The sequence below is a fragment of the Periplaneta americana genome, chromosome 15 (assembly GCF_040183065.1).
Source record: "Periplaneta americana isolate PAMFEO1 chromosome 15, P.americana_PAMFEO1_priV1, whole genome shotgun sequence".
In the NCBI taxonomy this organism is placed as follows: Eukaryota; Metazoa; Arthropoda; class Insecta; order Blattodea; family Blattidae; genus Periplaneta; species Periplaneta americana.
The window spans coordinates 116,958,759-116,975,998 of NC_091131.1; the positions used below are offsets into that span (position 1 = coordinate 116,958,759).

The 17,240-nt window shown below is 34.7% G+C and overlaps 1 protein-coding gene across 1 annotated transcript in view; it reads left to right on the forward strand.

Moving 5' to 3' along the window:
- LOC138715283 (F-box only protein 5-like) overlaps nucleotides 1–17,240 on the forward strand; it is a 49,771-nt gene that overhangs the window by 8,192 nt on the left and 24,339 nt on the right. Inside the window, exon 2 of the mRNA XM_069848036.1 lies at nucleotides 2,794–3,744. Within this exon, the coding sequence (XP_069704137.1) occupies nucleotides 2,794–3,744 (951 nt within the window). The remainder of the gene's footprint in view (nucleotides 1–2,793; nucleotides 3,745–17,240) is intronic.

Genomic DNA, 17,240 nt, shown 5'->3' on the forward strand with positions numbered 1-17,240 from the left:
AGAATTTAAGTAAGCTTAATTCAATAATATCCCAAACCAAAAATTGTTTTTACTTGTCCAGAAAAATAAAACACTTATACTGCTCATATCTAGATGAAGAATTAATTCCTTTGTACCCAGAACCAGTTCTAACTAGATGGGGCAGTTGGTTTAAATATGTACAGTATTTATACAAATATTTCGATGTTGTCAAAACATTTTTCGCTCAGTCGACTTTCAGAAGTGCATCTGTAGCAAATTGGTTGAAGAAGGTAGAATCTGAAAGATTTTGTAGCTTAGTAAAAGCACAGGCTGCTTTTGTACATGAAAATTGTGAATTTATTGCAAACGTAGTTTTAGACTTAGAAGGCAGTGAATATCCCTACAGTCATGTTCTTATCTCTAAAGTAAACGACCTGAAGCATAGAATGAATATAGTAATTTCTGATAATGTAGGGGAATCAGTAGCCAAATTAATTGATCATTTCAGTTTGGACTTAAAGACTGAAGTACAAGAATTGTTTCAGCATGTCAGTAAACTAGTGATTGAGAAAATTGAAAAATATGAGTTACATGATTCATATTAATTGTTTGTAAATTTAAATGAATTATTCAATCCAGCAAATATTGTACAGATAAATGTTCACAATCTTAAAGCACTCACAGAAAGAGTCAAAACAATCAGTTGTTTCAAGAAATAAAAAGTATTGATTGCAGTATAGCATTTCTTACTTTGAAGGAAATAGTTTTCATCCAACACTTTTAATGTTAGAGTTGACGTGATTGAGGCATTACGAGCTCTCATGTTGAGTTACCCTGAATTTACATCTGCTGTGTTGAAATGTAGGCTATTTGCGTTCCTTGTGCATCTGTTGACACAGAAAGGTTTTTCTCCTAATATAATTTAATTGTTAGTGATCGTAGGCACAGAATGAAAGAAAGTAATATTGTGACTTCTGCTATGCTTTCATTCCACAACTAAAAACAGCAGATGTTATATAGTACAAATAATGTTTTTTTTTTTCTGTGTTGTAAAGTTGTTTTTAATTTTAATGTGTAGCCTACTGTAGAATAAATTTATGTATAAAAACTTTTCTATCATTATTTTGACCCCTAATACCTAATATAGCGTTATTTTTCAAGTAAAAATTCCTTTCCAATTTATACGAAAATATTGTGATACCAGTAATCTTACAACTAATTAGCGATAAAACGCGAAATATAATATTTTTTATCACAATTTCTTTTCGAAATTAATGCGAAATTCTGTGGGCTCTACAGATAATTTTAGATGTGTGAAGCATGTCGAGGTACAGAAGGTCAGTAACTGTTCCTTCAATAAAGCATGGTCCAGTTACACCCCTGAATAACAGTCCACACAATTACACCCAGTAATATCACAAAGCTTTCGAATTTATAAAACAGTTATATTACTGGTTGTTCTGTATGGTTGTGAAACTTGGACTCTCACTTTGAGAGAGGAGCAGAGGTTAAGGGTGTTTGAAAGTAAGGTTCTTAGGAAAATATTTGGGGCTAGGAGGGATGAAGTTACAGGAGAATGGAGAGAGTTACACAACACAGAACTGCACGCATTATATTCTTCACCTGACATAATTAGGAACATTAAATCCAGACGTTTGAGATGGGCAGGGCATGTAGCACGTATGGGCGAATCCAGAAATGTATATAGAGTGTTAGTTGGGAGACTGGAGGGAAAAAGATCTTTGGGGACGCCGAGACGTAGATGGGAGGATATTATTGAAATGGATTTGAGGGAGGTGGGATATGATGGTAGAGACTTGATTAATATTGCACAGGTAAGGGACCGATGGTGGGCTTATGTGAGGGCAGCAATGAACCTGCGGGTTCCTTAAAAGCCATTTGTAAGTAAGTAAGTATCACAAAGCTGGTAGTCGCGTTGTGGTTGATCTCTAGCCTATGGGGTGCACAATGGGCCATTTATGCCTAAGTGCTTTAGTTAAAATACACGTCCTTATATTAGAAGAAGAAGAAGAAGACTATCCACACTAGACTTGAATCCCAGTAAACTGGCTGCCTTGTTCACATGAATATGCGGATTTTCTGATGCTCAATACACACAATTATGGTGATCACTGTACCATTCAGCTTAAATTGTGCTTTGTCAGACCAAATCATTTTGCTCACTAACTCCTTTTTGTACCTTGTGTTGAAACCATTGACAATACTGCATTCTTCAATCAGGCTCGTCTTCATTCATAGCATATATTAACCTTGGGATTTTTTATTCTTAAGAGTGTTGTACACTTGATCTGCCAGCTCCTGTCTCATGTGCACATTGTTTTGCAGACTTCTGTTGTGAGTGTGTGAACTCTTCTAAAACCATGGCCAAAAAGGCATGGCTTGCTGTTCGAGGTGCTTGTGCACATCACACATGCTACCATGAGCTTTGAATCTATCATATATGCATTCAATTATATCACACGTGTTGGAGGTTCTGTTACAAATTCACGATGCTATTGTCATACTTTGCAACCATTCTAAAATGGGAAATACTGCTCCAAAATGAGTTTGCATGGCTCGAATGACAGTTTTGCCGCCATTCTGTTTCTCATACCAGTAACATTATTGGCTTTGGCATTTATATAACTAGCACCATGTTTTGATGGAATATCACACTACACGTGTATTCTCGCTGTAATTCAGTTCAACTTTGAAAAGAGTTTATATAGGCCTAATAACATCTATGAAAGTGTATATACATTGTTTTGGGCACTTCTGTATTATTTCTTGCCTTGTGTTTACAATGTTTAATATCTGGAAATTTGTTTGCAGATGGCTTGGATTACACCTGCACGCAGTATGCACCTATCAGGGGAGACGATGGAAACAGATGATAGCGGTTGTGTCATGAACACTCCAAATTCAATTGGAAGTCTGGGGTCTGAGCAGAGGAGAAGAAACACTCTGTTACAAGAATGTGAATGCAAATATAGGACTCCTATTTCATCAACTCCTAATCTTGATGCTGTAGTGATACATCTTTCATCATGTTCCAAAAGGAAGGTTCTAAATGGAAGAATCGAAGTCTTACAAGTACCTGGTTCCTCTGTTTCAAATATAGGTGCGGAAGATTCGTCTCCTAGCATAATTTCACCATTTCAGACCAGAGATAGAGGTCATTTCATAACATATGATGAAATGGAAGTTGATGAACAAGAAACTGACTCACTGTGGAGAACTGAAAGTGCAATAACATTTGAAAAACTGTCAGGAAAATGTGAAAAACCACCACCAAACGACTTGAAAGCTGTTTCAAAACTTAGTGAAAGTTCTGACTCTTCATTAGATCACAGTAGTGAAATAAGTAGCCAAGACAGTGGTATTGGCAGCCAAGACAGTATATCGTCTTTTCAGTCTCAGGTAGAGATAACAGTTAGTGATAAATATAAGATGTTTAAAAGAAATATATTAATGAAACAATCGGTAATATATAAAAATGTTGAAGCGTACACTCCTCAGTTGAGACCTCGTGCTAGTCAGAAACGTCCATGTCAAATTGGAAGAGAAAAAGTTGATTTTTTCAGTTTGCTTGGAGTTCAGACTGATCACACAGTTATTATTAAAGCCATACTTAGTTATTTAGAGCCTGTGGACTTGACAGCAATAGCGGTAGTATCCAAGGCTTGGAACAGGCTTTGTTTAGCAGACAGTAGTGCCTACAGACGTGTACAGCAATATCTGGAGCAGAAACAAAGGAACAAAGAAAACTGCATCTCATTACAGGTATTTAGTTCATTATCTACAATGTAACAACATCCTACTTCATAATAGTCATAATTATGACATAGTATCATTGTCGTCATTGTCTCCTTCTAATCTTTCCTGTCTTCCTTTTTTGCTTACTCCACCACTACTGTCACCCCCACACCACCATAACTATGATCACCAATACCACCATTCACAGCCATCATCATAATTTAATAATCAGCACAGTTTCAGTTTCAATCTTGCAATTTTTGTGTCCTAAATATCAGATTGGTTTTTTATTTTAAATTTTGTCATCTTATATTACATCAAGATGGATCATTAATGAATAATTATGGAATTAACAAGGGGAGTTCAGCATGTTCCGAACACTGATTTTGTTGAACTTTCATGAGATCAATCTACATATATGGAAAAACATCCTGTCGAATGGTTCTAATTTTCTTGTAGCCCTTGTAAGCCTAAAGTATGAAGGTATTGTATGAAATATTGTAGCATAGTGGATAACCTGCTGGACTGACTTTGTAAATGGTTAACAGTTTGAGCCTACCTATTGTCACATTGTTTTTATTCTATTTAATTATATTTTTTATTCTCATTTTTCCTCACTGTATTTGGTAGTATATGGAATTTTCTCAGTTCATTTTATTCTTATTTTTACTTTATCATCATTTAGTCATGAAATTGATATTCTGAGAGTACTAGTAGGTACAGTAGTGGCAAAAAAAAACAGACTAATCCTTGTAGCTGATTTCACAGCCTTGTTCACTTCAGTGCAAGATAGACCGGTAACTAATACTTTCGTGGTTTGAATCCTGCCTGGGAAGGAAACTTTTTTTTGTTCCTTGTTCAAATTTATTCCCAATACTTTTCGATTGCGGCGATATTTTACTACTTAATTAACTTATTATTCCCAGAACATGAATTTTACCAGCAGTCGAAAGTATTGGGAATAAATTTGAATAAGGAACAAAAAAAGTTTCCTTCCCAGGTAGGATTCAAACCACGAAAGTCTTAGTTACCAGTCTATCGTGCTCTGGAGTAAACAAGCTCTGAAATCAGCTACAAGGGTCAGTCCGGTTTTTTTTTGCCACTACTGTACATACAAACTTCAGCAGTATCAATAAACGACAATAGGAATTCTTATAATATAGGCTAAATAGAAAAGTTCAAGTTGTGCAAAAAAACTCTTTTTTGAATGTTATCATCGTCACCATCATCATCATCATCATCATAATCATAAATATCATGGATTAGGTATGTTAGCCTGTTCTGGAAATGTCTCATTGGGTGTCCATCTCTTCTAGAGTCTTTGCACCTCACGTTTTCCTCTAGGACTATAAAGGTACGATCACACGTTGCTACTTTTGCAGCGTTGCAGTACAAAAAACTGCGCAGCTCTTGTACTGTGACGTATGAACAATGGTGCAACCCGAGAAGTAGCGGCTGCTGAACCTGCTGCTCGCTACTTTTTCATGCTACGTGCAACTTAAAAGTAGCGACATGTGAACAGGATTCTCAGGGTTGCAGCCGCAGCATTTTTGATATCGGTTTTGTTGAAACTTTTGCTGCGGTTGCAACCAGTGTTACCACCCAAATGTGCCAATGATACTTTTATTGCTTGGATATATTTTAATGTTAAATGCGATGAAAATAAATTATTTGTAACAGTTATTAAATACACAACACAGTCTGAGCATAATTGGTGACGATATAATTCATTTTTTAAATTTCCCGTAGCGTAATTCCAAACAGGAGGGTTGCCAACATTGATTACGTGAATATACTATTGGTTATCATTTAAGTATATAAGCCTAGGCGTTTTTAAAAGCTTTATAGTAAAAATAATGTCAATTTCTGAATACTAGATACGACAGAAAAGCAAATAATAGATAAGGAAGCTTTTGCATGAGTTTCTTAATAATGCGAACATAACCACAAAATGTATATTGAGAAGTCAATACGGAGATGGAAACCTGCAGCAAGACTGCAGCTGCAAAAGTAGCGCCTTGCATGTGAACAGACTTGCAACCTCCAGTTGCAACGTTTGCAGCACTCGGGTTGCGCAGCACGAAAAGTAGCATGCAGCGCACTACTTTTGGCTTACGTGTGAACACAACACGCAACTTTTGCAGCTGCAGTATAAAAGTAGCGCTGCAAAAGTAGCGACGTGTGACTGTACCTTAATGCAGAACTTACTTGGGCAATCTGCTGTCATCCATTCAAAAAAAAGATGTTTTGTCCATTTATGTATATAATCGTAGATTTTATCTTTCATACTTTGTATCTGGGTCATTCTCCAGAAAAGGTGCCTTTTGAAACTAAAATGTTCTGAAATTTACAATTATGATAAAAGTGATTTTTTGTGTTTTTGCCTTCGTCCTTACTAACTTTATTAAACTACATTATTCCCCTAGATCAAATTTTGGTATTTTAGCATTAAATTAACTTTACATATTTGGGCCATTCCACAGTAAATGATCACTAATTACATGCTAAAATAAAAAATGAATTGAAGTATATATGAATTGCAGTTTCCAGATCTATCCTTTTTATGTTAACAGAGTTATTCTCTTTTGTTATTATTTTTTTTTATAGATCTGTATGTTTTTTTTTTTCGGTGTTAGGGAAGGGATATGGATTTTACTGTGTCATTGCTACTATAAGCATTGAAATCATTAATGCTTGATGTTGGCACAATTCATTCAGGGTAATTGTGCTTGTGTCCAAGTAATTTTTGTTGCATAATGATAATTAAGCCTATTGATTTTACATACTTGCCAACTAAAAATGACACTTCCATAACAAACAGAAATTTCAACTTGTGCTATGTCACAAGATCATTGTAAGAGGTTGAGGCTGGCACCCCTGTTGCTTTCCATTGATAGCGACCCGAATGTGAAAATAATTTGAGGTAAGTGCATCTATTAGAAAAATAATTATTTCTTAAACTTTATAAAGTCAATCATTAGGGAAGAGAGAATTGTTAGGGAAGAGACAATTGTTAAGGAAGGGACAAGTGTTAGATAAGGGACAATTTGTTAAGAAGAGGTTATAATAGTGAAACACGTGTGATTTATCATAGCTATGGCCACATGCTCTAGAGTCTAGAATATTCCATCTTTATATATATGCCACTGATGTAGCTCAATTGGCTAAGGTGCTTGCCTACCGATTCGGAGTTGCACCAGGTGCAGGTTCGATTCCTGGTTGGTTTTATTCCGAGGTTTTCCACAACCATAATGCAAATGTTATGTAATCTATGGCGAATTCTCAGCCTCATCTCGCCAAATTCCATCTCACTATCAGCAATCTCATCAGTCCTAAATAACCTCTTAGTTGATACAGCGTTGTTAAATAACCAAGTAATATATATATATATATATATATATATAATTAAATACAGTATACTGTATATTATATGGAAATATATTTTATTGAAAAAATAGGTAATAATTATTGTGGTGGTAGAGTACGATAATTTCAATATCCAGTATAGAGTTCAGTTAAGACTTGGTAATTTTTTAGTAATTGGCAGTCATTTGAAAATATATTCCTAATCTCACTATAAATCAATCTGTGAAAATATTTTTGCTCTTTAACTTAATTTCAAAATCATTTTAGAATGAATAAGTTATATTTATTTCAGATTCACCAGTATGGAGCCTAAAACACCTGCAGAAAGGTGAGGAAAATGGAGTAACAAGCTGAAGGAAGATGAAGAAAGGAATGCTAATTATAAAACAAAAGAAAAGGAACATAAACGTCAGAAACGTGTAGCTTGAAAGCCAAAGAAAAAAAGAAAGAGGAAAAGCGAAAGCAAAGGACACAAAAGAGACGGTCAACTGAAGGTTTTGCTATGAAGTGTTATTCCCTCAGGCACTAGGACATAAAGTTCGTAGGGTAAAATCAGTTTTACCAAGATCACCAGGGAAAAATGAAAATTTTGAATTCACTGTTGTATGATCTATCGCCAAAGAAACAGAGTGAACTAATTTCTCAGTCTGCCCTAAAAAAAACACAAATTATCAGGTTCGAGTCACAAAGATTTTTTAAGTGAAAATCCAATAAAGAAGGTAGAAGATTTCTACCCAGAGGTGATAAAGTCAAATACTTCCAGATGAGAAAGATGTAGTGAGAAAAAATATAATAAAGAGAAGAAAATCCTTCCAAAAAAGACGTTTGAGTTACAATATCAAAGAAGTTAATGTCCTATCCAAACATGAATCTGGAGATGTGAAAATTGGAAAGACAAAATTTCACAGTCTGTATCTAGTAATTTGTAACTACTACACTAGACCTTGAAGTTCGCTTATGTTGATATCATGAAGATATTGACTTCTTGAATGGATTAAAAAAATAATAAAGTCAGAATCTTGTTTAGATAACACTAATTTTATTCTAGAAGCTACCTTGTGTTGCAATCCTGAGGCATGCTATGACAGAAGGTGTAAAGAGTGTGGTGTAGAAAACCTTTGTGACAAACTCAGAATCTGTGACTGATGAAGAAATCGATGTCAGCTTTTATCAATCAAACTTCTTCAGAATGCGAGATGAAACAAAATTAATCTTTTGTCTTGCTACATGTGAGGATTATTATTTATTTTTATTATTTATTTAATATGACAGGATTAAGAGACAAGGATCGAAGTGTTCTAAATATAAATTACATTGTAAAGTCTGTATCTGACTTCAGGATATTATCACTTTGTTGATGCATTACCAGTCATAGATTGAAAAAATATTTCATTGTTATAAACATTATGTGTAAAATATTTAATTTAAGCTGAACAGCAGCAATTACTGAGAGAGAGAGAGAGAGAGAGAGAGAATCATTTTGTGTTTCCTGTGCCCTAAATTGTCCCTTCCCTAACAGTGCACCTGAAGTGTTAAGCATTTATAATTTTTTTCTACATGAATGCAATACACTAATCTTTCTCCAATTATTCGTAGCCTACATGCGTGTGATAACCATTTGATTTTGTATTATATAATTCTCTGCTACAGTTGCTGTAAATTAAAATTTACAGTTCTTCAATTTTTTTTTTTTTAATAAAAATTTCTGTGGTCCCTTTCCTGACACACCTATTTTAATTGATTTTCAGAAACTAATTAAATTATACTTTGAGACTTTCGATGTATTATTAGTAGCAGTACTTACATTATACAACGTGATTTAGAGCTATTATTTACCGTATAATGACCCTTTTGAGTGTCCCTTTCCTAAAAAAGTACATACTGCGGAATGGCCCATTTTGTGTGACTAGACTATGTATATTACAATAATCCTTCTCAAGCTCAACTTTTTACATTCCCTTCTTTTATCAGTCTCTAAATGCTTTACTCTACAAATAAGAGATAAATTTATGTAAGAAAGAACCATACAAAAATCCATTAATTGGACTTGACGTTTTACAACTTCTGGCTTAAAACAGAGTTCAAGTTTTGTTCAAAGTTATTCAATCCTTTTATTAAAAAAACCTGAATCAATGACAAATTAAAAAAAAAAGAATTAAGTATATTATATAATTTATTTTACATTATTATTTTATAATTCCTTCCTGTAAATGTTTTCACGAGATACCCATTAATTTCTATAAATTTTATGTTTTTAGCCATAGTTATACTAAATAATTAGTTATAATAATAGCAACACTAAATAATTAGTTTTAATCGTGGTGGGAATATAATGGTGAAGCAGTGCGCAGTCTCGCCCGTTCTCCTACTACATGATGACGTCACGCGGGAAGCATTGCAGACTCTCTCACAGCTTGCTAACTTAGCTTAGCTCAGCTCAGCTCCGTAAGGTTTTGGAAGTGGAGTAGGTTAATTGATTATGAATACCAAGAATCTGTATTAACTAATCCCTTCCCTACTAACGTCTTGTCAGGAACGTGATGCGCTCCCAAAGCATAGCCGTCTAGACATGATGTCTTTGTGACCCTGCGACTTTTATTGACAGTTTTCATTCAAGCTGTCAAATGCAGTTTTTTCAAGCTGTCTATTTAGAGGGTTGTTGTATGTTGTAAAACGATATTTCGTGAAGAAGAGGAGTTATTTTCCTCTAAATATATGCGAAAGGTTTTCCAGAATTCTAACTGTTTGAATAAAAGTGCATTGAAGTTCTGTCCTGCATTCCAAGTGGAATGAACAAAGTTTAAGAAAGGGAGTCAGAATCGAGGTCTTGTAAGAGTTATTGGCAGTAAAGTGACATGACAGAAAAGGTCTATCTACGAAGCACAACATTCACATGGTCAACATAAAGGAAAAAAAGGTAACCATGAAGGGGAATAAACAGTGGTGAAACTGAAGGGCGTAATAGAGTACAAAAACTTTATGTTGTGGGTTGACTGTCAGGTCAGCGTCAGAATGAAGTCTTATATCCCTTCTCCATTATGGGAAAATACGTAAAAGAAACTACAGAAATATTTCTTCAATATAATGTTCATGGTACTTTTCAGCTTTTCAATGTCTACGTAATTGCATGTAAGACCGTGAAGGGAAGCAAACCCAGGAAGGAAAGGATCTATACAAATCTTCGACTAGACCTGGAAGTAGGCATTTCATAGAGGGTTAACCTTGCCTGACTGTAGTGTTAGTGATAGGGGAGGGGATGCTGGAGTTACGACGACAATATTACAAGCAAACTGTTGGGCTTATCCCCCTCCCGTCATATACCTACCACCCACAGAAAAAGAAGCCAGCGAGAACCTACAAAGTTTGTAAATCTCACAAGAAAGAAGCGAAACAACGTGGGAGTGCAAACAATGTTTTTTACTGGAGTCTTTCGAAGCTTAATATACTGTTCAAATTGTTACCAAATTATGAGTATAATATCACAATTTGTAGTAAAAGACCCATGTTTATTGCAAACGACCTCCACCTGCCTGCTGGGTAATTTTCGGTGCTGGACTCCGGACTCATTTCACTGGCATTATCACCTTCATCTCATTCAGATACTAAATAACCTAAGCTGTTGATAAAGCGTCGTAAAATAACCTACTAAAAAATCCACCTGCCTTTAAATGCCACTTACCGCACACCACCAATTCACTGTCTGTGCGTGGAGATTTAAATAGAGATTCCAGGCAATAAACCCGTCTTTTTAAATCTTACAGCATGAACTTAAAGGTAGCAACAAGCAAACGTTAGAAAAGAGTCAATAATGAACATTTGTTAAAGGCAGGTGTCGAATTAATTACGTTCATTCTGGTGTACTACTTTCGTTAGAAGATATCTTAAGTTCATGGGCTTAACTCGGTTTGATTCATCCAGGGTGATGGACAGAATGCGTTCTGAATCAGACCTCCGATTTCAGGCTGGCTTTAAAGAGGCTAAAAATGTGAATTGCTACAAATGTCAAGTGTAGCATGATGAAGAAGGCAAATTAGGAAAAAACGCATTTTCGATAAAATGTGGACTTAACGCGTTTTGATTCCGAGCTCCTCAAATACGTTCAATAAAGTTTCATCGTCAACATTTTTACATTACTTAAAAAAAAACACACATCAGTTTTTCATTCCAGTGATTCTGCATATTTCTTTTAGTAAAATGCTCCTCCACACAATTTTAATATCTGAATATTTTTTACACAAATTAAGTCCACAATTTCCACATCTGACATTAATTTTCGTAATGTGAACGGCTTTCTTGTTAGCAGCTAGGACTTGAAATAGACCTTGATTCACCCTCACCAACCACTTCTGTATTATCTTCCTCACTACCACTTTCTTTCTTCAACTTCACCGGTAAATCAATTTCCAATAGCACTATAATATCACTTTCACCCAAAACATTAAGGCTGCTATTATCCACAAAATAACTCATGTCTATGTTCTGTATCCCTGAATACAACTAGATTTGAATAAACACCAATAAAGAAAGAACAAATTTACCAACTCAAGTTTCTACACTGCAAGTAAATGGTAAAGTGGAGAATTGAAACAGTAAACGACTTTAACGGCATTACAAACAGTTACAACAATGGACAAAAATCACAGAATTCAAACTTGAAAATGTTTAAAAGTGTAGGTCATATGAAATGCCAAGGGTGGGTAAAATCTGTCCACTAACAAATACTTCAAATTATTAATCTGCTATATTTGAAATCTAAAACAGAACACATGTGTGTATACTTTATCATATTAGAGACAAATAGAGTAAAGGTGAAAGCTGTCAGATTTCATTAATTCAAAAAAAATTTAGAAAATAAAAAGGGTGGGCAATTTTTTCCCAACCGTGATAATGCTAGGGTTAAGCGAGAAAATAATTATTTTATGCCCATTGATTGACGTCTTTTTTGCTCCTCTATTGACATTCGGGACAATTGAATCCTACCATTTACTGAAGCCTTTTCTGTCTGGAAGTTGTTAAAAGATACCACAGCTTTAACATTTTATGAGGCATGTAATTAAGTCCTTTTAGCTTAGAAAGTTTTGAAGAACTATGAGAAAATTATTCCCTTCTGCGGAGCGACTCATATGTGAAAAATTTTAATAATATGATACACAGGAACATACCTGTTAATAGTTATTATAATGCTGTAATTACTCACGTTTCGTTATTTAGGTCTAATGCACTATCCTCTGATACATGTTCGTCTGAATTGGTTTTGGAAGTGGCATGAACAGTACATGAACTATTGGCAATGATGTCATGAATTTCTTTTCTCCTTCTCCGTTTTTCACATCTGTCCAATCTCAGATTATCTGTTGATTTTCGTTTCAAGCAAGACTGCGCCAGAGCTTTTGTGGGTACAGCGTCTACTTTCAGATTACGACTGTTTTTTGGTTCATAATTTAGGAGTTTCTTCTTTAAAGGTACTTCGAAACTTGACTCCTCAAAATGAAGTGAACATATTCGAGCTGAAACAACATTAAGTCTTAAGATTTTTACTCCCTTTCTTTTCCCTCAAAGCAATCTATGGAATAAGTCAAACAATAAGTTTAACATGAAAATATATTTTGCAAATGAGTTGCGAAGCAAATAAAATTTAGTAGCATGCGAGAAAACTCATCGTGCTGTAAATTGACTTCATCCTCCCTTCTACAAGCATGCAACCATTGTCTTGCCAAGTCTTCATTCTTCGGAAACCTATATATTTTACGTCAGTTCCTTTTGTTTTTCGATTGTAACTCAAACAACCAGATACTGTACATCCAGGCATACTAATAGCATGTGTCACATTAATAGCATTACTGATACAAGAATAACATTCAATATTATATATACATATATATATAAACAAAGAATTAACACCGTGCACGTACACACAACAGCTGTTTGTTTTGTTCCTCGAGGACTGCGGCGCGAATTAGCGCACCGCTGCTGCTTCCCAAGTGACGACATGCGCAGTAGAAAACGAGTTTGAGTCAACCGTCTGCTACACCATTATATTCCCACCACGGTTTTAATAATAGTAATGCTGAACAGAAAAATTCAAATATCTTGGAGCAACAGTAACAAATATAAATGACACTCGGGAAGAAATTAAACACAGAATAAATATGGGAAATGCCTGTTATTATTCGGTTGGGAAGCTTTTGTCTTCTAGTCTGCTGTCAAAAAATCTGAAAGTTAGATTTTATAAAACAGTTATATTACCCGTTGTTCTGTATGGTTGTGAAACTTGGACTCACTTTGAGAGAGGAACAGAGATTAAGGGTGTTTGAGAATAAGGTTCTTAGAAAAAAATTTGGGGCTAAGAGGGATGAAGTTACAGGAGAATGGAGAAAGTTACAGAATACAGAACTGCACGCATTGTATTCTTCACCTGACATAATTAGGAGCATTAAATCCAGATGTTTGAGATGGGCAGGACATGTAGCATGTATGAGCAAATCCAGAAATGCATATTAGAGTGTTAGTTGGGAGGTCGGAAGGAAAAATACCTTTGGTGAAGCCGAGACATAGATGGGAGGATATGAAAATGGATTTGAGGGAGGTGGGATATGTTGGTAGAGACTGGATTAATCTTGCACAGAATAGAGACCGATGGCGGGCTTATGTGAGGACGGCAATGAATCTCCGGGTTCCTTAAAAACCTTAAGTAAGTTCTTTATGGTTGTGAAACTTGGATTCTCACTTTGAGAGAGGAATAGAGATTAAAGGTATTTGAGAATAAGATGCTTTGGAAAATATTTGGGGCTAAGGGAGATCAATTAACTGTTTACTTAATATTTAGAAAACTCTCATGTCCACAGTCGTTACAGGATGATCTTAGCAAAATCAAATCTATAATCTTTTCGCTGTAAGAAAAATCCTAATGTAAACAATAGCACGTGACTGAAGTGAGGCTTCATTGGCTGCTGTTTGGCGCCATAGATTCTCAGTACATGTTCCCGCCTACTGTTGTACATTCTGTTTCATGTTAAACATTTCCCATTACTCATCAAGTTGGCCTAACCTCACTACTATGTATTCGTTTGCTTAGGAAACTTTACTTTATAATTACTGTAATTAAAACTCACTTAACTTATATACATTTAAGACTATTTGTTTTTCTCCGCTTTTGAGTAGTTTTCCACTCTTATGTTTATTAATCGCACACACCGAGGATGCAGAAGCCATAGGCTACTTCAGTACCATGTGCTTACGTGACGCCAGCTTGTCACAAGAACAGACTACCTCGGTATTACTGTTGGTATTCATCCGCGTTCATAGTACATAACAAAATATCAGAATAACTTTTCTTTTACATAGCGTTTTACATATGAGTGAAGTTATATGTTTCATCATATTTAACAACTAGAATTCAATTTTTTATTTTCAAATAATACAAGATTATGGTTTCCAAATACGAACTATATTTTCTTGCGTCATGTGATTGTTTCGACTGGGAGCCAATCACGGGTATGACAGCCACATGCTTATGTTTACACTAGGATTTTTCTTACAGCGAAAATAGTATAGTAACGAATTATCTCGCCAATATATTAAACAATAACTAAAGCAATATGCTTCCAATATAATATGGTTGGTCGGTAATAACCAAGGCATGGAATTGTCACTCGTTTGCATTCTAGCTGTTTTTGTCCACGGACGTGACAGAAATTCTTGCGATAAGTATTTTGTCTGTTGTAAAACTCGTTTTCATATCACCTACGTACTTACTTCACGTTTTTAGGCTTGCCTTGATGTGTGCACATCTCAAATAATGCAGTTTTGGTTTACAATTTAGTTCCTGTTTTAATTTACAACTTTCTGTATTAATTTGTTTGAGGGTTGTGACAGTCCACGAAAGTGAGTTTTCACGCTCTTTGACAATATTTAATTGTAGAAAATAAAATTAATTTACAATTTCAACTGTTGTATGTTCATCTAGTTTTACTTTTAATTTCAGTATAAATACTGAGTGCTTAAGAGTTATTATTTGTGGAGAAACGTTGCTGTGACAGTAAAATGTACCTTTTCAGGAGAATGATTGACAAGATATTAGTGTAAATTGATGTTCTCCTCTTCTTGCTTTAGAAAGCAATAATACTGTAAGTTCAACTACACATACCTCCCTTGTTAATAGCTTTTTCTTTGAAAACGCGACTTGGGCGACTATTTACTTTCATGAATTTTTTTTTTGGTTTGCCTCGTGGAATGTGCTTTTTTGCAATTTTAAGAAGGGATTCACAGAAATATTTGTTCAATCTATCTGAGTTTGTATTTTCCATTAGCGGTGTGTTGACCTTGAGGTGTTCGTCGAGTTCTGTTGTAAATAGTTTCCAATTCGCTTTCTTAAAGTTCCATGTTGTTTTGTTATATTTCCAATACACAAGAAAATACTAGCCAACCTATTATTCATAATAACAAAACACTAACAGATAGTAGAGATATAGCAAACGCATTTAATAAACACTACTCAAACTCTCACAGATTACATCCCAATACCAAAAAAACTGACAAATTTATCAAAAGAGAATTACATAAAAATAATAAAAACAATATTACTAGTACAAAACCTGAAATATTTCATCAAAATTTTACTTCCAAAGAATTAACTCTAGCTATACAAAATTTAAAAACCAAGAAATCTCCTGGCCCCGACAACATTCATTCCGAATTTTTGAAACATGTGGGGGAAAAAGCCAAGTCTGTACTTTTATCCATTTTCAATTTATCATGGAACACCTCAATTCCTGCAGCTTGGAAAAAAGCAATCATTGTACCAATTCACAAAAAAGGGAAACCTGCTCTTGATGTTAATAGTTATCGACCAATAGCACTATTAAGCATGATAGCAAAAACCATGGAGTCCATGATCTCCAACAGATTAACTTGGTATTTAGAATCCCAAAATCTTTTATCACCACGACAAGCCGGCTTTCGACAACTACACTCTACCAATGAACAAGTCATACGCCTCTGCCAAGAAATAAAAGACAGTTTTAACAAGAAAGAAGATACCTTGGCAATATTTATTGACTTTCAGTTAGCATATGACTCTGTTTGGAGAAATAAATTATTACTAAAACTCTAGAAATTAGGTATCTCCAGCAATATGTTCAGATAGATATCAGAATTCCTTAGTCAACGATTCATTGCCACTAAATTCAATAATTCACTTTCTAGTTACAAACATATCGAGGTCTACCTCAGGGCGCTGTCCTCAGCACAACTTTATTCAATATTTATATAAATGACTTACCCTCCCTATTAGAAGAATCAAACATGAAAACAGCACTATTTGCAGATGATATAGTTTTGTGGACTTCCGGATCTTACAGACATAGAGACAAAATTCTGCTCTTAAAGCTCTAAATCAACTACATGAATGGAATACATCAAATTTGATGACACTCAATTTAAGCAAAAGTAACTACCAAATATTTTCACTTGGTAAAAAAGAAAGAGAATTCAATATCCAATACAATGGCCAACACCTTCCTAGGACTTATGAATCCAAATATCTTGGAGTTATTTTCGATAGTAAGTTGACATGGAGCAACCATTTGAAATACATTTCTGAAAAAGCTCGTGAAAGATTCTCCCTTCTAAAAAGACTAGCAGGAAAGAAATGGGGATGCTCTAGGAATACTTTGAACACTACATACAAAATGTTTATACAGCCGGTGCTGACATACTGCGGAGAAATTTTGATTACTTCACCTTTCATAAACGACATAGAATATGTTCAAAACCAAGCTCTCAGACTCATTACTGGTGGAATCAAAACAACTCCAATAGATTCTATGAGATTCCTCACTAACATTAACAGCATCAAAATGACAATAGAAGAAAAAGCACTGATTCAATATGAAAAACTTATCAGATTACCAGGAAACAATTGGCATTCATACAGTCCTCTCTGTAGATTGAAAACTCAAAAAAGTTTCATATCCATTGTTCAAGAATTAAAACAGAAAATCAATATCCCGAATTTAAAAGAAAACTTACAAATTAAACCAAACCCTTTAACTCTATTAAATATAGAATATAATCTAAATTTAACAGAAGAAATACTGAAATCAGAAGTAAACACTGAAATACTGAAACAATTGTCTTTAGAGACAATTAATAGTAGG